We start from the raw sequence: 22,015 nt of genomic DNA on the forward strand, positions 1-22,015 counted from the left end.
GGGAACCCTTTTCAGTCCATGAGCTGCGTTCCCTGCTAGACAAACCATTCAGGGGCCGGATGCATTGGTTGGAGAGGCCGGAGGGAAAGGTGGTGGAGCAATATATACATGAATTTACTTGCACACTCCTCTCTATCATCCAAGCAGGGAAGAAGCATTATCAGAGTTCGAGGACACATTGTGGCTTGGCAGAAACACTCAAGGAGTGTGCAATGGAGGGCTGTGTTAAAGTTATATGCAGTGCTATTTTTCTAGACAACGAGGTGCCAGAACTCACAATGAATGCCTTTCTTCTTCCCTTATAATGGCAATGGTGCCCACCTGAGAATTCCAGCGACTTCTGGCTGAAAAAAGCCCTGATTATATGTTTAATGCACATATAATGCTATGTTTGTTGTGGGTTGTTGTTGTTTTGTATGGGGACAGTACTGGTGTTTTTCCACTGGGTGTGGTGGTGACTGCATCTGGAGCTATAAGCCTCCTGATTTAACAAGAGGTCTGAAATCTGAGCACCTGCCTATGTAAATGTGTAACTAGAGCCGCTTACAACACACAGAGAGACAAAGGTCCTGTGAGATGCCAGCATGCAGAGAACAGAGAGAGGTGCATTTTGAATTTAGCGATAAAAACTATGTTTAAATTCTCTCTGGGATGAGGATTAGAGGGAGAATGTTTTAAAGAACTGAACCACTGCTAGTTCTTTTTGTTACTTTGTAACATTTAAGTGTTTAAGACAGATGCTTTTCTGCAGTATAGCTTTTAAAAGTATTTTTCCCCTACACAAGAGTCCAGATTTCGGACTTCCATTCTACAACTCTAAAAGGGTGTGGAGGCAGTGTCATCTAGGGAGAAGGGGTGTGGCTGGGGAAAGTCCAGAGGGCCAGATTGAAAGGTATAGAGGGCCACAACCAATCCCCTGGCCTCAAGTTTCCCATCCACTGTCCAAATTGAGGGGAAATACCTCCTTGGGGCAAAGTGTGAATGAGATCCAGGCAAAATTGAGATTAGCTGAAGAATGGGATTACCTTTCAGTGATGCAGAATTTAGGGTAAATTGTATCATAATCCTTTCTCACATCCCAGAGAGTGATCCAATGTAGCCTGTTTATTCTGCTTGCGTTTACTTGTCTTCAAATGTCAACTTCACCTCTCCACATGCAACACTGAGAAAAGTTTTTAAGACAACACATTTTTGTCCCTGGACTGTGTATAGTCATGCACTCACAAGACTTGTGGATACACAAGACAAACTACTAATAATGTTCTTCTTTGCTCCTCCAGGAACATAATTTGTTGTTTATAACGTGCCTAATAATGCTAGCACTCATCACATATGTGGTTGGTACATAGGTTTCTTTTCAGTAGATGGGAGCCACTATTTCATGTATTGTTGGTCAAACATTTTTTCCCTTTTTAATACAGTGGTACCTCAAGGTTAAGAACTTAATTCGTTCCAGAGGTCCATTCTTAACCTGAAGCACCACTTTAGCTAATGGGGCCTCCTGCTGCTGCTGTGCCGCCAGAGCACGATTTCTGTTCTCATCCTGAAGCAAAGTTCTTAACCTGAGGTGGAGTCTGTAACCTGAAGCGTATGTAACCCGAAGCGTATGTAACCCGAGGTACCACTGTAGTTGTATCCTCTTTTTGATTCCAGCTGCTTTTACCTATGGAGAAGAAAAGTGACCTGTGGCTTCTCAGCTTCCCACCACAGCCTGCTCTCCATGACCCTGTTTCAGGCTTATTACGCCTTATCCGTGGTCTATACGAAAACACCAGGGTGAGGGTAAGATGCGATCGGTCAGGCCATCTAACTAAAGAAATTCAAACGCACTATGGGGTTAAACAAGGATGTGTCCTCGCGCCAACGTTATTTAATTTTTATATCAACTCTCTAGCAGTAAATATGGCGAAAGAAAATGCCCACCCTCCCAATCTGGCAGGTATGCCCCTCCCGGTGCTTCTGTATGCGGACGACGCAGTCCTACTCTCCTTTTCCCGCGTTGGCTTGAGGAAGCTTTTGAGATCACTTGCTGACTATTGTCAAGCGGAACAACTATCAATAAATTACAGTAAATCTAAAATTATGGTGTTTTCAAAAAAAAGAAGGAAACACAAATGGAGAATTAATGGTCAACTTATTGACCAGGTAGCAACTTTCAAATACCTGGGAATAACTTTTCAGGAAAGGGTCTCGTGGCACCAACAGATGAAAAACGCCATTGCCAACGCAGGAAGGGCCAATAAAGCCCTTACAAGATTTTTTCACGGGAAAGGGGGTAAATACGTTCCGGCGGCCTCCCAGGTTTTTGCTGCAAAAATACTCCCACAACTCACTTATGGATCCCAGGTTTGCAGTTTTTAAAATTTTGCGCCTATGGAGGCATTTCAAACAAAATTCTATCGGTCTTTATTGGGGATCCCCCCCTGTGTATCTAATATAGCTGTCCTGTTAACGCGCGGTTGTGGATTCTAAAGATACACTACTGGTTAAAACTTATTTTTTCCCCGGCCGGTTTGGCTCCTTTAACACTCTTAGACACCTTTCATTCTACCTGGAAAGCTTCCCTGTTTGAAAAGATAAGAAGCTTGGGATTCTCCCCGCAGATCTTGATAGCGGCAGGATATGAGAGAGCCAGAAGTCAAGTGCTTCAACGCATTAGGGACATAGAGCTGCAATGTCACATGGGCAAAATGGATAAACATGCCACAATTAGAGACTTTGGGAGAGGGTTCTCACCCGTAAATTATCTGGCTGATTTACAAATACCTAAGTACAGACACTCCTTTACCCTGGCCAGATTTAACGTTCTGCCCTCTGCCCTGCTGCTAGGCAGATATGAGGGCAAACCATATGAGTCACGTGTTTGCCCATGTGGCTCATCGGAAGTGGAAACAAGTCTGCATGTATTGCTGCACTGTAGTTACTACGAGGATCTACGCCTGACCTTTATTGCCCCAGTTCTACAAAAGCTTAAAAATGAACCAGAACTTCAACGTATGAGAGCCTTGGTAGAAGATAAGGTTCCTGAAATTACGATCAATGTTGCCAAATTCTGTGCAGCCGCTATTAGGCGCCGGAAACAAGAGCTTTCCAATGCCAATATGCAGGCGAAGGCAAATACTTAATTTTATTTATGCTGTCTAATTTTAAATTGCTGTTATGGCCTAATCTGTATTGAAATTGTCCTTTGTTTTTTCCGGTGTTATGCTTTGCTGACTAGCTGTAGGAGTTAATCTGGTCTGTGACCGTTTAATAAAATTTGATTTGATTTGACTGTTTCAGTGAGGCTGCTGAAATTGGATAGCCTCTTCCAAAGCCAAGCAGCATGGTTCCAACAGAGGTTGGCAAAGCTGGAGCAGTCCAAAGTGAGGAGGAAACCCTCACATAGGAAAGAGAAGAGAAGGCTGCAGCTTTGCATGGTGGTGTGGTAAGTTTGGTTGTGACCCACCTGGTGTGGCCTCACAACCCAGATGTGGGTCCTGATGACCCAGCTGTGGGTCCTTCAGCCTGTGGGTTGCAGACATAAGGTGTAGATTAAGCTGCAGAAGGTGGTGCATAAGAGCCTGCCTTGGGCTCATATTGTTATGACCCAGTTTGGGGGTCAGAACTGGATTGTGAACTTTAAAACAACAGCATTGCTGTGTGTGCCAAGGTGACCAGGCCTCAGACACACAATCCAGGATCTCTCTTTGCAAGGAAGTATATAGACAAAAAGCCAGACTAAAGTTGAAAAGCTTTATTTCCTGATCAAACATTTACAGACTGGGCATCCTTTCTGTTGTGGAGATTTACCCTGGAAAACGGTAAATAAAAATTTGAATGAAGGAGTCATCCTATCTAAGCAGACTAACCCTAATCCATACACATACCAAGGATGGCGTGATACTTATACATACAAAGAATCCCGGCCAGTGATCCTTGCAACAAGCAAAAATAGAAAAAGACTGAGGCATGAGAAGGTTTTGCAGACATTTGCCGCTATGGACAAGGCCAGCCCATCCACGAGGTCAGGTGAGATGACTGCCTCGGGCGGCAGGATCCATAGGCGTAGCAGATCCCAATGTCAATATTTATTCCCCACTTGTTCCTGGTGTACATCTTCACTCACCCCTTCTTCCCTGGCCAGGGAGTGGGGGGCACCATTTGGTGGTTTGCCTCAGGTGTCAAAATGTCTAGCCCTGGTCCTGTCTATAGAGGTTTGCTGTGTAGCCTTCTCCCAAATGGCACTGAGACAGAGGTTTTACATAGACAAAGATGGGAAGCAACATCCTCTCCAACAGGATCTAGAATGCCATAATGTTGCAAAAGCAGCAAAATCCATTGGCCAAATCCAGGGTTGTCCTAATGTTGTCCTCTCCTCGTTTCATGAGACCAGTGCAAGCAGCAAAGTCCAGATTTGCTTGCCTCAGAGTTCCAACTTGATTCTTCACACCTCTCATTTACCAGCCCCAAGCTCAGTTCTTTGTTCTTAGCCCGTGGAAACAAACAAAAAACCCCTCCAAATGCATACACATATACACATCCTTTCTATTATGCTGTCACTAAACAGAGTTGCTAAGGACATTTTGGCTTGGTATCAAGGTTACTGCTAAGTTTTCAGTCTATCTGGGTCATAGGCATTAACTTTAAAATGAAAGCATAGGGTAAAGTTAAGAGGTTTTAAAAACAGCAAGCAAGTTAGCACCTTTTGGGGTGAATGGCTCACAAGTGTAAAGACGGAACATAAGTAAATGCTTACAGAAAAGAAAACACTTCCCAAAATTTCTTAACAAATTTATCTTCCACTACTTTTCCATCTACTGAAATTACCAAACCCTAAAGGGAGAAGATATCATAGCATTCACTTTGATATATATGGAGACCATTGCTTGATTTAGTTCTATTTTACCATCGCCTGTCAACTTTTTCTCAACAATCTTCCTGAAAAGATCTGGGACATGAATTGCAGTGTATCAGTGACCTCTCTCCTCACAGCACACACAGCACACAGGTAATCTGGCTAAAATGGAGAAGAAGAAACAACACCTGTCACTGTGAAAAATAAAATTATTGAAAGCATAAGAGAGAGACAGAGGTTGTAATATGTGATATTTCTTGTCAATATTCCCCAAAAGGAGGTTTAAAAATACTTTAATAAAGAATATTCAGTTGGCAGGTATATCAACATCATCAAAACATGTAATGGTGTAGGGAAGAAAATATAATTTGAAACAGACTTTTTTATTTTTGCTTCAACTGATAACCTCTAGTAGTTTCCTTTAAAGGTGATATTTTCTCTTTTCTCAATTCAATTTTTTTTGTGGAAACGAGAGGCGCAGGAAGCTAAATGCTTACAGAAAAGAAAACACTTCCCAAAATTTCTTAACAAATTTATCTTCCACTACTTTTCCATCTACTAAAATTTCCAAACCCTAAAGGGAGAAGATATTAGAACATTCACTTTGAAAAAATGGACATCATTGCTTGATTTAGTTCTATTTTACCATCGCCTGTCAACAACCAACTTTGCATTATAAAGATGTCTGCTAATGTGACATGAAGTGAACTACTTTTTCTCAACAATCTTCCTGAAAAGATCTGGGACATGAATTGCAGTGTATCAGTGACCTCTCTCCTCACAGCACACAGCACACAGGTCATCTGGCTGAAATGGAGAAGAAAAAAATACAACACCTGTCACTGTGAAAAATAAAATTATTGAAAGCTTAAGAGAGAGACAGAGGTTGTAATATGTGGTATTTCTTGTCAATATTCCCCGAAAGGAGGTTTAAAAATATTTTAATATAGAATATTCAGTTGGCAGGTATATCAACATCATCAAAACATGTAATGGTGTGAGGAAGAAAAAATAATTTGAAACAGACTTTTTTATTTTTGCTTCAACTGATAACCTCTAGTAGTTTCCTTTAAAGGTGATCTTTTCTCTTTTATCAATTCAATTTTTTTTGTGGAAACGAGAGGCGCAGGAAGCTAAATGCTTACAGAAAAGAAAACACTTCCCAAAATTTCTTAACAAATTTATCTTCCACTACTTTTCCATCTACTGAAATTTCCAAACCCTAAAGGGAGAAGATATTAGAACATTCACTTTGAAAAAATGGACATCATTGCTTGATTTAGTTCTATTTTACCATCGCCTGTCAACAACCAACTTTGCATTATAAAGATGTCTGCTAATGTGACATGAAGTGAACTACTTTTTCTCAACAATCTTCCTGAAAAGATCTGGGACATGAATTGCAGTGTATCAGTGACCTCTCTCCTCACAGCACACAGCACACAGGTCATCTGGCTGAAATGGAGAAGAAAAAAATACAACACCTGTCACTGTGAAAAATAAAATTATTGAAAGCTTAAGAGAGAGACAGAGGTTGTAATATGTGGTATTTCTTGTCAATATTCCCCAAAAGGAGGTTTAAAAATACTTTAATATAGAATATTCAGTTGGCAGGTATATCAACATCATCAAAACATGTAATGGTGTGAGGAAGAAAAAATAATTTGAAACAGACTTTTTTATTTTTGCTTCAACTGATAACCTCTAGTAGTTTCCTTTAAAGGTGATCTTTTCTCTTTTATCAATTCAATTTTTTTTGTGGAAACGAGAGGCGCAGGAAGCTAATGCATGCAACGTTTCTTGGGCCCTAAGGTGAGGGTGTGTAATTAAGTGTGCCCTTGTAAATGCTCTCACCACTGATAGACCACCATTGGTAGCACTAGTAATGGCCATGGTTGGCATTTCAGCTTCTGAGTAAAGAGGATCTCTCTGTTGCCTGTTTTGGATTTCCTCCCCTCATATGTTGTATGTGTGAAGCCCATCCATGAGGTCAGGTCAAGCCATTTGCCTTGGGTGGCAAACCTGACCGCCTAACCCACTGTTGTGCAACAGGGAGGCACAGAAATATCTTAAGGAATAATGTGTGTGCATGTGTGTGCCATATATGTGGAAAACACAACCATCTGGTAAGTGTTTAGTAATTATTTACCTTCTGCATTCTTGAGGATTCCGGTTGTGGCTTCAGTATTTCTCCCCACTGAAACAATCACATGTATTGGGTTTACTCTGAGGCACTCAAAATGAACTCAAAATAAATTAGATCCATAAGTAGCACCTTACTATAACTCATTGTTTAAAAGTCAGTAGGAGGACATGTCATTCTGCCAGGACACTTTGCTACTGATCTTAAGGTGGCCATACTTGAATAATGTTTTTTCCATGCAACAACTGTCCATGAAAATGATTCACATGTGATGCAGGATATTATACCAGCCATAAAAATACAATGTGTGGATAACTGGAAAGCCTTGATGTTATCACCTGAAATTCTTTGGCATTACAAGTAAAAACTGATTTTTCAACAGATTTTTATACCTGAACTGCATACCTTGATTAATGCTTCTAAGGAAATCCCAACACAGCGGATACAGCTTCTCCAGCCTTTTGAACTTTTATATCCTCCTTTAGCCTTAAATTCTGATGGTGTGAACCATTTTCCATCGGAATCCTTGATACATTTCCGTGACTCTCCTATGACAAACAGATAAGTCAGATCAATGTGACTCACTTATCCCATCTGGCAAATTTCACTGAAGAGAGAAAGAAATTTCGCCAACAGGAGATTCTTTTCCAATATGTACTTAGGAAAAAAGATATGAACAAAGATTGTGTCATGAACTAGGGCTGTGCACCAGAGTTGACCAAGTCGCGGGCCAAAACTGGCATATTAGGAGGGACTCTGGCATCAGACGAATCAGATACCAACAAACACAGATCACTAGAGGTCAGGTTGGATGGCCCAGAGCAATCAGTGGTTGTCAAGGGGTGGGGCATTAGGCAGAAAGGAGAGGAGGACATCGTGCAGGAAAATCACAATAAAAGACCCTGACTTACCCTGACTTCTGGGATTAGGAAGGAGCCTGCTACCTGAGCCTGCTTCCTGAGAGAAGCCGCTTGCAAAGGAGCAGGATTAGCACCTCTGTTGAGCAGTTATTCAGTGGAAGCACCTATCCTGTGTGCTGCAGGGCACTCTTTTGCTAGAGGCTTCCCGGCAGAGAAACTGCTTGCAAAGCAATAGCATAGACCAGGCAGGATTGGAGTCTCTGCTCACTGATCCTGCAGCTGCATTGTGCTTTTTGCAAGCAGCTTAAATGATAGGTGGGGTGGGGGTCCCTCCAGGGCTTCTCCAACATCTCCTTTGCACTTGGACACGGAGAAAAGGCCAAGAGGCTCCTTCTTCTCAAAGCCAGGCATTCTGGGCAACATGGCCAGGCCTTGTGCTATTGCACAACCAAAATATTTTCATCTGCTCTTAGTATCACATTCCTTTAGCAGATGCAATCCCATGTATAATTATATTATTCCAACACAATGGTTACCTGCTATGAATCTTTTCTTATAGAAAACACCTTTACTTCTTCCACAGCGTACTTTCAGTGTTCGGACCTCAACACTCAAATCTTGTATTTCATTATTCTGCATGCCTTTTCCTAGATGAAATCAAGAAATGTATGTCAGCTGTTACAATACCCATGTTTTGGCCTTCCAGAGAATGACAGTGGTCTTACCAGATTAATGATCCTGCTAAGAGGATGAGGTACGAAGTGTGCATTCATGTCAGAGTGAAAACAAAACACTGTGACTGCCCCAAACCTTTGCAGGCATAAACTCACTGAAAGCAAGATTACATGTGACTGTCCTGATAGCTTTATTAGCACAAATAATCAAGAATGCAGTAGTGAAACAGGATGCTCTGTCCCTCATTTACAGACTTTTGTTTACTCACTCTGTTGCTCCCCAGGAGACGCAGGTTTCTTCATTTCTCCCTGGAGTACTTTGCTGCTCCCAGGTACTGCGGCAGGACTATTCTGAGCATGCTGGAGAACTGAAGAGGACACGTGTTAGGAAAACAAGGGCATTGCCACCTTAATGTTAAATTACCGGTAAGTGGAGAAAATGAAGTGTAAATTATTTGAAGCTTATAAAAGAGCTGAGAGCCTCAAGTAAAGTTCAGGTGTAAGGTTGGCACAATCTTAACAGTGTGCTTGGTTCTTCTAAGGTGGCATCACCAGCTTTGAACTGTTAAGTTCATGCACACACTCTCCACATCCCCATGGCTTTTAATCTTTCACTGTATTCAGCTCATAAAAATATACATATATTGGTTGCCTTTTTGCTACTGAATTGAGGTTTTATTGTTGACATAGGTGACCTGAAAGTGTGTCGCCTTTTATATGGGCCTGCCCATTCCCTGTCATCGCTGAAGGCCTTTTCTAATCATTATATGTCCTGCAAGCATACACCTTATGGTGGCTGGAAAGACCCTCTCCACTATGGCCTCCACATTATGGAATTATCTCCCCTTGCAGACATACCACCTGTTGGTAAAAACTACAGACATTCCTAGACACTAATTCTTAGTATTGGCTTTACTGAGTTTTGAATATTCTGGTTCATGTTTAATTATTTAAGGGTACTCATTTTACTTTGCAAACCACCTTGATATTTTTCACAATAAAAGGCAATCTATTGGAAAAAATAAACAAAATACATTATTATTATTATTATTATTATTATTATTATTATTATTATATCCCAGGAGACAGGCAGAGGGCTGAGGCAAAATGAATGCATGGCTTCTACAGGATTTTGTGGCCCAAAGACTGACTGACTACCGTTTCTCAGTAAATGCTGATGACTTTTCTATCTTTAAGGCTTATTTGATTGGTTTAGCACAGCCAACAAGATAACTTACCATTTTCTAGGCTTTTGTATAATGGCTGTAAATTTTGATATGCTTCCAGGTTCTCCTTGCAGAAGATCTCCTTTATTGCTAACACATTGGTCTGAATGCTCTCAAGGACATCGTATACCACTTTAGAAATATCATTTGGTTGTGCAATTACCTTATCACACCATTTCTAGAAAGAAACAATACAGGCTTTTAAAACCTTTTTAGAGAGAAAATGCAAAGTAGCTTTCCTATTTCCCCCCAGATCTAACAGCAGATTACTTGGGTGGTTATCCCAGCACAATCAAAGGAAGCAAAAATTGTCAAGGCAGTTTTAACTTCCTTTCCCAGATTCAAATACCCTGCAGAATTAGCATCCCTCAGACCAGCTAATGTCCTTTCCTATGCTTTTTATCAATGCCAGAGAAAGCCTCAAGGCATTTGGCCACTTGTTCTTCAGAAACAAGCCACAATCGGCTGCTGTTATGGGGTTTGTCTTCTTTGTTTTTTCCTGTGGCTCACACCTCCACACTAACTTGTAAGGTTTCTCCTTCCGTGCAAAGTTTTTTGTTGTTAGAACATTTTTATACCAACTGTTCCTAAAGAAACTCAGGAGTGATGAGTGCAGGCTACTCCCAGAATCCTGTAAGGAAGGCGAGGCTGGGAGAGTGCAAATGGCCTATGTTCACCCAGTGAACTTCTTCATAGAATCATAAAGTTGGAAGGGATCCTGAGGATCATCTAGTCCAACCCTGACTGAGTGAAGTTGGGGTCCAGATCTTTGCATCCAAGTCTGACTCCTTGTTCACCATACTGCACTGCCTCTCATGCTGTTCTCCACCAGAAAACCTTTCTGGTTGTAGGGACAAAGATTTCACACTCTTAGTTTAGATGAACTTCATGTGTCCAGATAGGGTTTTAAAAAATAAATTCAATGCCTATAATAATCACCTTAAAATCTTCTTCGGATATTCTTTTCTTGTCTCGTAGGAGATAGAGAAAAGGAAAAGTATCTTTGATTGCCAAAGAAATCTGTATTTTATGGGATCTGTACCACCAAAAAATTTCATCTGAAGTACCTGGAGCAGACATGCTATAAACAAAGCAAGAAGTAACACAACACAAAAAAGTCAATGAAAGCAATAAATGACATGGCTATTTAAAGAAGAATTTCAAGCTCAAAGTAAAGAACTGTATAGCATATAAACAGAAAGGTCCCATTAGAAGAAGAAAAACATGTCTGAGGCTTGATAAATCTCTAACCTCAGATCAGGCTGCAGAATTGTGCTGCTATTTTCCTACTTCCTACTTCTACTCAGCTTTAGGTGTTCTGTGTGACTATTAGTAACTTATATGGGTATCCTTCTATATTTACTTTGAGTACCCAGCTGTGGCCAAAGTGAGATTCCAATGTGAATTTAGGAGCATGGATGGCTTCAGTTTAACTTAGATTAGCAAGAGTCACAAATAAACTAGGGGTGGGGGTGAACAGTGCTCAGAAAGAATGAAAGCTCATGAGTTTCATTTCAATTGCACCCTTCCTCCAAGGAGCAAAGGGTAGCATACCAGGCTCTCCACCACCATTAATTTTATCCATACAACAACCCTGTGAGGTAGGTTAGGTCAAGATAAAAGAGACTGGCCCAAGATTGCCTTCATGTCTGAGTCGGGGTTTCAGCCTGACTCCACCCCAGTAGCCGTCCAACATTCTGTTTTTTTTTATAAGATATTTATTAAGATTTTTTAAAATATTACAATAAAATAAAAAAGAGAAAAAACAGATAAATAACAAAAATACAGAATAAAGAAAATTTAAGAACACATAGATTTTCAATTGCTTATTTTCCTTTAACTTGTTTCCCGGACCTCCTCATACCTCCCTTTTTTGTATTCCACCACAAATTGTTAGTTCAGCAAATCCTTACCACTATATTATTACCTATTTATAATCCTTTTTTTCATATTCTCTTAAAGCATTACAGCTGGAAACCACTTAATTTCAATCCAACATCATTCTAACATTCATTGATTTTACAATATTTCTGTAGATAGTTTTTAAATTTCTTCCAATCTTCTTCCACCGACTCTTCTCCCTGGTCTCGGATTCTGCCAGTCATTTCTGCCAATCCCATATAGTCCATCACCTTCATCTGCCATTCTTCCAAAGTGGGTAGATCTTGTGTCTTCCAATACTTTGCAATAAGTATTCTTGCTGCTGTTGTAGCGTACATAAAAAAAATTCTGTCCTTCTTTGGCACCAATTGGCCGTCCAACATTCTGATCACGCCACCAGATCCCTCTGGTCTTGGAGATGCTAAAAACTGTCTGTGCCCACTGATGGCACACTGGCAGTCTGAATTGCCAGCAGCAAACAGAAGCTAGCCCTTTGGTCCAGTAAAATTAGTGTTTGACCAGATATCTGTAATAAAAAGCTGGACGTTTCAGATGGTAGCTGTGACAAATGTATCAAAAATCCCCCCAACCCCTTACTCAGAATTATCTCCTGAGTTGTTCTGAACATTCTAGGTGCAAGGATATTCACTTCGCTTTGTTTCAGATGTGCCTTATTAGTTTCAGAGATAGGGGTGTTTCTACTTCCGCAGCCACCGGACTTCTGGTACTCTCAGAGGCAGGAAATGAACACACCCTGCAGTTTTCCGCTTTTTATTCCAAAATGGAATAAACTGACTTTATCGCTTGAGGAAAGTGAGCACAACTTGTTTCTTTAGATCTGAAACAGCATGTGAGAGCTCTGGCCCCACATAAGTAAGAGCAGGAAGAGGGAATGGCGTTCAGATGCGCGGTGCCCTTTTCTGCCCCTTCGTACTGGAGTGACGCGGGAGGGGTAGACGGACGCGCAGACAGACAAATCTTGCACGCAACAGACGTGTCTTCATTTTGTTTTGCCCTTAGCCCAGTTTATTGGGCGTCCCTCATCCCCAGTTGCTTGCACGAAACTTAGGCAGAGGCTCGATTCTCCCCGATCTCTTGACGCAGCACCGATTCGAATTTGTTTGCTGCGTTAAGAGGCGCTTCCGGAGTCTGTGGCGAGAGGGAGCCGAGCGCAGACTGGAAGCGCGTTTCTCCCGGACTGCTTGTCTGCTTCATGGACAGAGAGATCAAGGGGCTTCTAGTGGGACCGTGCGCCCTCCGAGGAGACAGGGGACCTCCATGCCCACGAGCCGGAGATAACCAGGACTCTCCGGAGCAAGTGATACTTTACGCACTTGGCACGACACGCGCGCTTTAAAACAGATCGGTGGGAATCAAGAGACGGTCCCTTCTATCAAGTACAAAATGGTGACCCGAGGAAGGCGACGCCCAGAGCCTTTTCCTTTGCGCAGCAGATCAACCAGTCCCTTGACTTACCTTTCCCCTTTTTCCTCAACCACCAGGTTGAAGCAAACAGATGGACTCGGCCTCAGGATGTCGCCCAATAAAAGACAAAGAAGAGAGAATGAGGGAAAGCTCCTCCCCGTCGATTTCTGTCTCGAGGAAAGGAAACTGAAAGTATTCCTCTTCCCCTTCTTGAAAAAACCAGAGGCTTTTCTCTTGGGCATAGTCGGCCATTTGGTGCCAAAGAAGGACAGAACTTTTTTTATGTATGCCACAACGGCAGCAAGAATACTTATAGCAAAGCACTGGAAGACTCAAGATCTACCCACTCTGGAAGAATGGCAGATGAAGTTGATTGACTGTATGGGACTGGCAGAAATGACCGGCAGAATCCGTGACCAGGGAGAAAAGTCAGCAGAAGAAGATTGGAAGAAATTCAAGGATTATCTACAGAAATACTATAAAATTAATGAACTCTGAAAAGATGTTGGTTTGAATTTTGGTGGTCTCTAGCTGTTATGATAAAGATAATGGGAACTAAAAATTATTTAAGTTATTAAATTTAAAAAAAGTTGAGTGGAAAATAAGGTGTCATTTTAAAAGGAATGTTGAGAGATTAGGATTTGCTGAATTAACAAGTCGAATTAGAGAACAAGAAGGGGAGGTATGAGCAAGTCAAAGAAACATGTTATTGAAAAACTGTTATTGAAGTTGACTTCTTTTTAATATTTTTCTTTTTCTTTTTTTGTGTTTATATAAAATTGGAAAATCTAATAAATATCTATATAAAAAATAAATAAAAAAAAGAAAGTATTCCTCTTCCAAAAGTCGGCGCTTTTGCCGGGAGCCGAGACTCGCTGTTCCAAAAAACCTCTCGCTTAGCCGGTTTAAGAGGAAGGAAAGCACAATCAAGAATTAACATCCTCTCCTTTTTCATCCATGGCCCGTATTGTTAAAGCTATGGTTTTCCCAGTAGTGATGTATGGAAGTGAGAGCTGGACCAGAAAGAAGGCTGATCGCAGAAGAATTGATGCTTTTGAATTATGGTGCTGGAGGAGACTCTTGAGAGTCCCACGGACTGCAAGAAGATCAAACCTATCCATTCTTAAGGAAATAAGCCCTGAGTGCTCACTGGAAGGACACATCGTGAAGCTGAGGCGCCAATACTTTGGCCACCTCATGAGAAGAGAAGACTCCCTGGAAAAGACCCTGATGTTGGGAAAGATGGAGGGCACAAGGAGAAGGGGACGACAGAGGACGAGATGGTTGGACAGTGTTCTTGAAGCTACCAGCATGAGTTTGACCAAACTGCGGCAGGCAGTGGAGGACAGGAGTGCCTGGTGTGCTCTGGTCCATGGGGTCACGAGGAGTCAGACATGACTAAATGACTAAACAACCTTTTTCATCAATGATTAGTATCCTCTCTATCCCTCCCCCGGGGGGTCATAAGAAGAACTGTACCATAGAAGCCAACTCCTAGGGGTCGTGGGGTTTTCAACCCCCTCAAAGTTGATAGGAATTGCCATTCAAATAGTGTGCATGCACCACACCGTATGATCAATTATGTGGGGCATGGCTTACCTGGCCCCCCACAATATTTCATTCAACTTGGCACCTCTGAACTGTATGCCTCTTATTTTTTAAAAAAATATTGTTCTCGTCACCATCTCTTAGAGTCCATTCTCTCCCTCACACATCATGAGGAAATGCTGACGTAAGTTTTTGAATAACTGTATCTCTGTGGTTGAGCAGTCATGGAGTTGAGAAAGGGATGTGTGTGTTTCCTGAAGGGCTAAGTCAATCCAGTCAATGTGGGGGCTCATTGCCAGAAAATGGTTTCTTGATGCAAAATCACTGAAAGGCAAGCTATCAAAGTTCAAGGAGGGCTGGAAGGTGACAGTGATAGGGAACCCTTTTTTGGTACAGAGCCACATTCTATGCAGAGAGCCTTTTCGGTAGTGGTGCCTGCCCTGTGGAATGCCCTTCCATCAGATGTCAAGGAAATAAACAGCTATCTGACTTTTAGAAGGCATCTGAAGGCAGCCCTGTATTGAGAAATTATTGATGTGTGTTGTAAGCTGCCCAGAGTGGCTGGGGAAACCCAGTCAGATGGGTGGGGTATAAATAATAATAAAAAATTATTATTATTATTATTATTATTATTAGTTAATCTTTCAGGGACTACATGATTAAGGTCACCAGACGTCCTTCCCTGGGGACAGTCCCCGGATTTGCCAATCAGTCCCCTGGCAAAATCCATTGAAGTTGAAAAGTGTCCCCGGATTCATTGAAAAAAATCTGGTAACCTTATGCATGCTGGGCTGGGGGCCAGGAGGCAGAAGCAAAAGTGGATGGACATGAAAATATGACGAGCATGCTGAATCAGGCCATCTAGTCCAGCATTCAGTTTTCACAGTTGCCAACCAGATGCCTAAGAGAAACCCAAAAGCAAGACCCAACCACCAGAACACACATACCCATCCTATGGATGGAGGAAGGTATGTGAATTTGCTCACAGATCTCCTTCCAGGCAAGGAAAAAGCATAATCAGAGTAAAAATACTCAGGAGTAGGGGTGTGGCTTTGGAATGTCCAGAGGGCCTGGTTGAAAGACACAGAGGGCCACATTCAGCCCCAGGGCCTCTGATTCCCCACCCTTGTCTAAACTGAGGAGAAAAGTTTGTTGGGTGGAGAAATAAAACCTTTTGGGGAACAGAATGTGAAGGACAATCCAGACAGACTTGAGATTAGCTGAAGAATGGGAAGCATTTTTCAGTGGGGTGTGTTTTTTCTGGAAAGTTTTGAATTAGTGTAAATTGCATAGCCCAGAGAGTGATGCTTATTTATTTGCATTTAGTAAGTAAAGCTAAACACTTCGAAACTACCAAGGTTTCTTTATTTATTTGCAGTTGACATCCATTCTTTTCAGAAATTGGAAATGTATGCCCCAGATCACTAGGTTCAAGGCATTTCTCTCTGTAGTTCTGATACCTGGTAGCAGATCTGATAGTGGCACACGTTTCTTGCCTTCACTGAAGCTCTATTTATATATTTGCAAATAAGCAAAATATTACACAAATGCCACAAGTCTTTAATACTGGGTTGTTCAGCCCTGGGACTTCTCACTAGTGGGAACCAGATAATACTATAAAGTGTTGCTGCCACCTTCAGTTAGTGGCTAGGCACACATTTCAGGCATTACAGTTTGGGGTTTTCTAAATGTAGACATCACAAGCAGTCATACCTGCACAATCTGCAGATAGTATGAGCAATTGTTAAATCATTGCCATCTGTACACACATAGGGTGTATCCTCTGTGGCTAGCACCCATTACTCCCTCTGTTTTCAACACCCACTTCACTTCTTATTTGCTACCCCATCCCCCAATGAGTTTATTGATATACTGGAAGCCCAGAAGCAGACTCAGTTAGTTATATTCAATTTGGCATGTGCCCAAAGGCTTTCTTTCCTTGTACCATGCAGGCAACTTCATGACTACATATCTTGGGGGGGGGGGCAAGGCACTCTGAGTATGCTCAGAGGCTGTCTGATCTAGTGCCATGCATGGCTAATTACTGACTGCAGTGTCTGTTTTATTGCAAGGTACTTGTGGCATGGTTTGCTCAGAGTCTCCTTTCCTTGGCACAAGGCAGGCAGAAAGCATCCTTCTCTTTGCATGCAATTGCACATCCAATCATATTCAACATTTCTCTGGCAAGCATGTGGAAGTTTATATTGCCAACCTTTTTCTCCAACAGCATGGACAAGCATTTGCTCATCCAGTCACAGATAATCTTGCCCAATTAAAATTGAATCAGACAGAATTGGATATAAAGGGAGTCCAAGATGCTTGCCTGCTTCACTCTAATGGATCCGTATCAGAAAGCAAACGTTGCAGATTATTGGGGCATTCCTAGATCCAACTATTTTTGATGCCATTCATAATTACGAAGACGTTTCTTACTAATGAAAAAAAGCAGCAGCTGGCCTGCTGACTGGGGATTGAGCACTGGGAACACATTTCTCTCATGCTCCAAAATATGTAGTGACTTCCTGCTTCCTCTCCGACACAGTTAAATTTGCTTGTTTGACCTTAAAAACTACTGCCCATGAGACAGCTTTAAAGTTGCCAAGCTGCAGCTCAGAGAAACATAGATATATCTTCACATTCCCCACTGCAGGAGGAAGCAAGGCTACTGTGTCTTCTCTTGACCGTTCTTGATGGGCCATTGGCCTGACTCACAACCTGCTGTGGAGCCCTGCTTGTTATGGTAGGACAACAACACACAGGCAACAGAACTAAGGGAGGGGCGTGCAGAAGAAGCCATTGTGTCTTGTCTTCTGCAGAACCGAAGCAGATGTATGTTCTCTAAAACTGTGTTCACATTACTGCCTTAGAGAAGATAGTTTGAGAAACAGTGCATCAAACACTAGTATTTTATTTCAAAGTAGGGGGTGCATATGCATCGCAGATAACATGTGAACAGCAACAAAAACCCGCACTGCAAATACAGTAAATGCATAGTAAATAGGAGTGTGAGCACAGACTAAGTAACAGCCTGACAACCCCAAAAGCAAATAATTTATAGGCAGTACCAATATCTGCAGCAGAGAGAAGAGAGTCACCCTGCAGTGCAGACAAGACCTGAAACTGGATTCACAATATAAATTAATATTACTATTAAACTCTTTAAAAACTTGACTTGCCTTTGAATGCTGGTCATCAACCATAACAATAAAGATTTAATTCGATCTGCCTTTTTTAAATTTTCAATTAGGATAGCTCATTGATAAAAGAGTAGATATTTTTTCAATGTGTGTTTAGGTGTGAGGTGGCAATCATGAGAACAGAACCAAGGCATAGTTGTGTTCCAGACAGGCCCTGAATAAATACACTTTTCTGTATAGTGCCTTAAACTCTGTTCTCCTTAACGCTTGCTGTCAGGTCATTATTAGAGGGTAGCTCAGAGAGGGGTCCTCAGCTCTCTTGCCTCTTCTCCTCTTTCCTTTTGAAAGTCATCCTAAATTTGCATGTATATATATGACTTACCGTATGCAAATTGGTGTCATAGGCCTACAACCGAAGTTCTTTAACTTTAGCAACAACTCAGGCTGCTGTTACTTGAAAAAGAAGCCCCCTCCCCATTATGATGTTTTCAGTGTTTATTTTGCATTCATCAAATTGAAGGCAGAAAAAATACTTTAAATAATTCATTGTTATACAACTTTAAGTGGAAGACACTTCTGCGTAGGAATCAGCATGTATCTGCCTGTGTTGTGTGGCATTTGACTTTTCTAGTGGGAAGGGCCTTCGCTCTGGGAAGCAATGATTCCGCCTGTAGCACCGCACAAGAAAAACAACATTGTCGTGGTATAAGGCATTATTCATGGCATAATGAGTAAGCCGCATGATACTGCACGCTGCAAAATCACTCCCATTTTACTCTCCCCTTCCTTGAGCCAGGGCCAATAAACAATAAGCATCAGCTTAACGTGATGTAGGAACCAGCACTCACTTTTTTATCCTAACACAAGAACAAGAAGAGACCTGCTGGATCAGGCCAATGGCCAATCTAGTTCAGCATCCTGCTCTCACATTAGCCAATCAGATACCTGTTGGAAATCCGCAATGAGGATGTAAGCACTTTCCCTTCTTACAGTTTCTAGTTACTAGTATTAAGAAGCATTAATGCCTCAAACCACAATCAATATGCCAAGAACAAACCTTGTCTTACCACCTTAGTTTTTTCTGGAAAGAAACAAACCATGAGCATTGCTTCACACATCATTGTAAACCAAGGCTTGTGGTTTGTTGTTCCTGGCTTGAGTATTTGTGGAACAAAAAAGGGAGTCATTCAGCTGTGTGTGCACCGGTACATATTTTTCATCACAAGCCATGATTTATGGTTTTCCATGATGTGTGAATGTGGCATAAGATGAGTGTAATGTCTTAAGCAGGCTCTTAAGAGTTAGCTATCCTTAAAATTTTGAATCGGAAATTGCATATAATATCCAGCAGAGGGCAAACCTTCCCCGCTCCTAATCCAGACATGAAATCTCAAAGATGAATGTATGTTGCCTGCAAATGATCATTGTATGTTGCAACTATTTCCTGTGTCTGCTAGACATTGTCAAAATTGCAGCTGAGTTGATGTAGTTTTAACAAATACATCAGAACAAAGTCTGCTTGTAACATATTGCGTTTCATTTTAAACTTCTACTGCTATTTCACCATTGACAGCTGTGTTTACATATGGGTAAATCAGCATTCCTTTTGCAATTTAGCTTTGGCTCTCTTTCAGGGTTTCACATTTATCTGAAAACATGAGCAACTATACTGTTGTTTCCCACAGCCAATAAATAGTTGGCCCCTCACAGGCACTTCTATTAGCACGCATGTTAAATAGTTCTCTTGAATTTTGTTTTTTAGCTTGGCTCTAGGAGTTCTGGATTTTATACTAGAGGAAGGAAATACTGGCTCTGAGTTTATTAGACATAACTTTTCTTTTCTTTTCTTAATTGCCCATTTGCAGACTGTTTCTTGGCTATAAGAGCTGTAACGTTTCAAGCATATAAAATAATCCTAAAACCACATTTTCTCATAAGGTCCCATTGAAGATTCCAGGGGTATGTTCCAGGATCATCATTCATATGTATACAGCACATTCCAACCATTATTTTGTTCACATAATCCGGGTGGTAAAACTATAAACTTTCCCCACTATTTGAATTTGTTATCATAACACTACGAATCCTTGTCTAATAATTTATTAATAGCCAAAATGTTGTGATCTAGTGTTCTCATGATAATCAATAATTGTCACTCATTCCTTTAGAAGCTCCTTAGAACTATCCAAGAATCCTATATTCTTCCCATATTGTGAAGCAATGGGGGAGTTGTTGAAGAAGAGGAGTTAATAATTTTGTTTAGTGATCTTGTGTGAGTGCTCATGGCGCTATACAAAACCAAGAGAGAATCTGCCAGAATATTACTGTGGCTAGTTTCTGTAGCGTAGTGGTTATCACGTTCGCCTCACACGCGAAAGGTCCCCTGTTCGAAACTGGGCAGAAACACACACACATTATTACTGTGGCTTATTTATAGAACTGGGATGTCCAAACTAGGTCATGTAGTATGGACATCACATAGGTTCTGAGAAGTTTGTGAAAGTAGATAATAAATAGAATTAGGACTTACCCCCATTTCTGCCAAAGATGAAAACAAGTTCTGAATTAAAAAGCAGCAATTTCATTACCTTTATAATTGGGATGGGAAGCCTCAAGAGTGAAGGCAAAATGTCACCCTCCATCAAGGAGGTGTGTGTGATTCTGCTCTGTTGCTAGAGGACCAGGTGACCTCAGTGACGCATGGCTTTTTACAGCTACAGCTGGTTTGCCAGCTATGGCCATTCCTGGACAGGGGGGCACAGATAGCCTGGGCACAGTTATCCACACGCTGGTATCATACGGGCTGGATTATTGCAACTAACTTTACATGGGGCTACCCTTGAAGACAGTCAGGCAACTGCAGCAAGAGTGAATTGACAAGCATGTCTGCAAGAGACAACATTCCCCTGTTGTTAAATTATCTGCACTGGCTGCCTATTAGTTACCAAGCTTAATTCAGGATTCTGGTACAGACAGACAAACTTCAATTAAGCTTGGGGCCCAAGTATCTGAAGTAACACATTTCCCCATACAATCCTGCTTGACCCTCTTGAGGATGCCATCACTGGCAGAGGTCAAAAAACATTGTCCTGCCAAAGGACCTTCTCATCATTAGCATCATGGCTATGGAATATCCTCTCTTCCAAACTTCAGCACCAACTGAAGGGTGTTTTATTTTATTTTTGTGAATACCTTTAAATAATTGTAGGTCCAGCCTGAAGGACTGCAGGCTTTCCTAGCTATTAATTTGTATCTGTTTTCTCTGTTTATGTTGTTTGTTGTGACACACCCCAGGATAATACATAAAGAAGGGCAGGGTATAAATAAATACATAAAATTAAAAATGATTAACGCTTAAAAAACAAACAACTGCTGCTCAGCTAATTGGAACACCTTCAATCAAAAGGTTTTTTTAAATTTAACTGCATCTTTAAATAGTATTTAAAGAAGGGCTTTGATACAAATGGAATCTTAGAAGGACTATCTAACCAAGATCTCTGTCATGAAGCAGAATGATCTGTACAAATCAGCCTACACAATCCTAGCTATTTTGCCTGATTGATACGAAGTACAGCTAGGTGTCCTGCAGAAGGATTTTACAGAGCAGGTAGTTTGAGATGACTTGTTCAAATGAACCTTAGGAATAAAGTAGACTGGTTCAGTTATTAACTGGCAAAAAAAAACAAGCAAACCAACCAACCAACCAAGGGAAAGCCCCCAGGCTGCCTAGAGGCCACATCCTCTGTCTGAGGTAAAGGCCTTATACCTTAATCACTTATGGGAATGGATAAGCCTGGTTGTTGCCAGGGACAGTATCAGGTTGCTTTACATATTCCAGAGATAAGCCAAACACAAAAAACCCCAAGTTTATTGCTAAGCCCTGGTGAAGGATTGCTCAGACTATGGCCTGGCCTGGTCCTTTTTGTATGCTTCTACACTTGTTTCTGCTACAGGAATGTGTTAGTAGTCTTTTAAGGTATACAAGACTTTCATGTTTTTCCTTCAGCCTAAAGTTCTACTTTTACTTTATCTGGGATTATCACATATGATGAAAAACAGTGTGGGAGGGTGTTAGGGGTGTTGGTAGCACCTCTGGTTGGGGACACATTGTTCTCCTTCTGGGGTAGTTTGTCCATCTTGGTCCCCACCCTGCCCTCACCTGTGGATCCTAGAAACTGTCAGCATGTGACAGCAGCCACATCCCAAGAACGGCTTCAACTGGCCGGCTAAACCAGGTGAGGGTAGCTGATGAGTATCAAAAGTTGGGGCTCGTCAACCTGGGAA

General features: G+C 41.5%; 2 protein-coding genes across 2 annotated transcripts in view; both read right to left on the reverse strand.

Annotated features, from left to right (window-relative positions):
* LOC310763727 (nuclear body protein SP140-like protein) overlaps positions 1-22,015 on the reverse strand; it is a 116,934-nt gene that overhangs the window by 61,407 nt on the left and 33,512 nt on the right. The gene's annotated exons all lie outside the window — the stretch shown is intronic.
* On the reverse strand, positions 6,014-13,246 carry LOC310763738 (nuclear body protein SP140-like protein). Its single transcript, XM_083616379.1, has 8 exons — positions 13,098-13,246; positions 10,680-10,821; positions 9,753-9,918; positions 8,784-8,882; positions 8,377-8,487; positions 7,386-7,528; positions 6,987-7,034; positions 6,014-6,292 (listed from the first exon to the last, which is right to left on the reverse strand). The coding sequence occupies exons 2-8, from the start codon at positions 10,818-10,820 to the stop codon at positions 6,248-6,250; spliced, it is 753 nt and encodes a 250-aa protein (XP_083472505.1). The 5' UTR covers position 10,821; positions 13,098-13,246; the 3' UTR covers positions 6,014-6,247.

Source organism: Podarcis filfolensis (assembly GCF_964270895.1).
Source record: "Podarcis filfolensis genome assembly, chromosome: 5".
In the NCBI taxonomy this organism is placed as follows: Eukaryota; Metazoa; Chordata; class Lepidosauria; order Squamata; family Lacertidae; genus Podarcis; species Podarcis filfolensis.

What these genes read in the sequence shown, in the direction of transcription:
- LOC310763738 (XM_083616379.1), bottom strand. Translation starts at nt 10,820, where the DNA reads ATGTCTGCTCCAGGTACTTCAGATGAAATTTTTTGGTGGTACAGATCC. An exon ending in TATCCGAAGAAGATTTTAAG is followed by an intron (nt 9,919 to 10,679) that starts GTGATTATTATA and finishes GTTTCTTTCTAG; the next exon opens with AAATGGTGTGATAAGGTAAT. An exon ending in CCTTAGAAGCATTAATCAAG is followed by an intron (nt 7,035 to 7,385) that starts GTATGCAGTTCA and finishes TGATTGTTTCAG; the next exon opens with TGGGGAGAAATACTGAAGCC.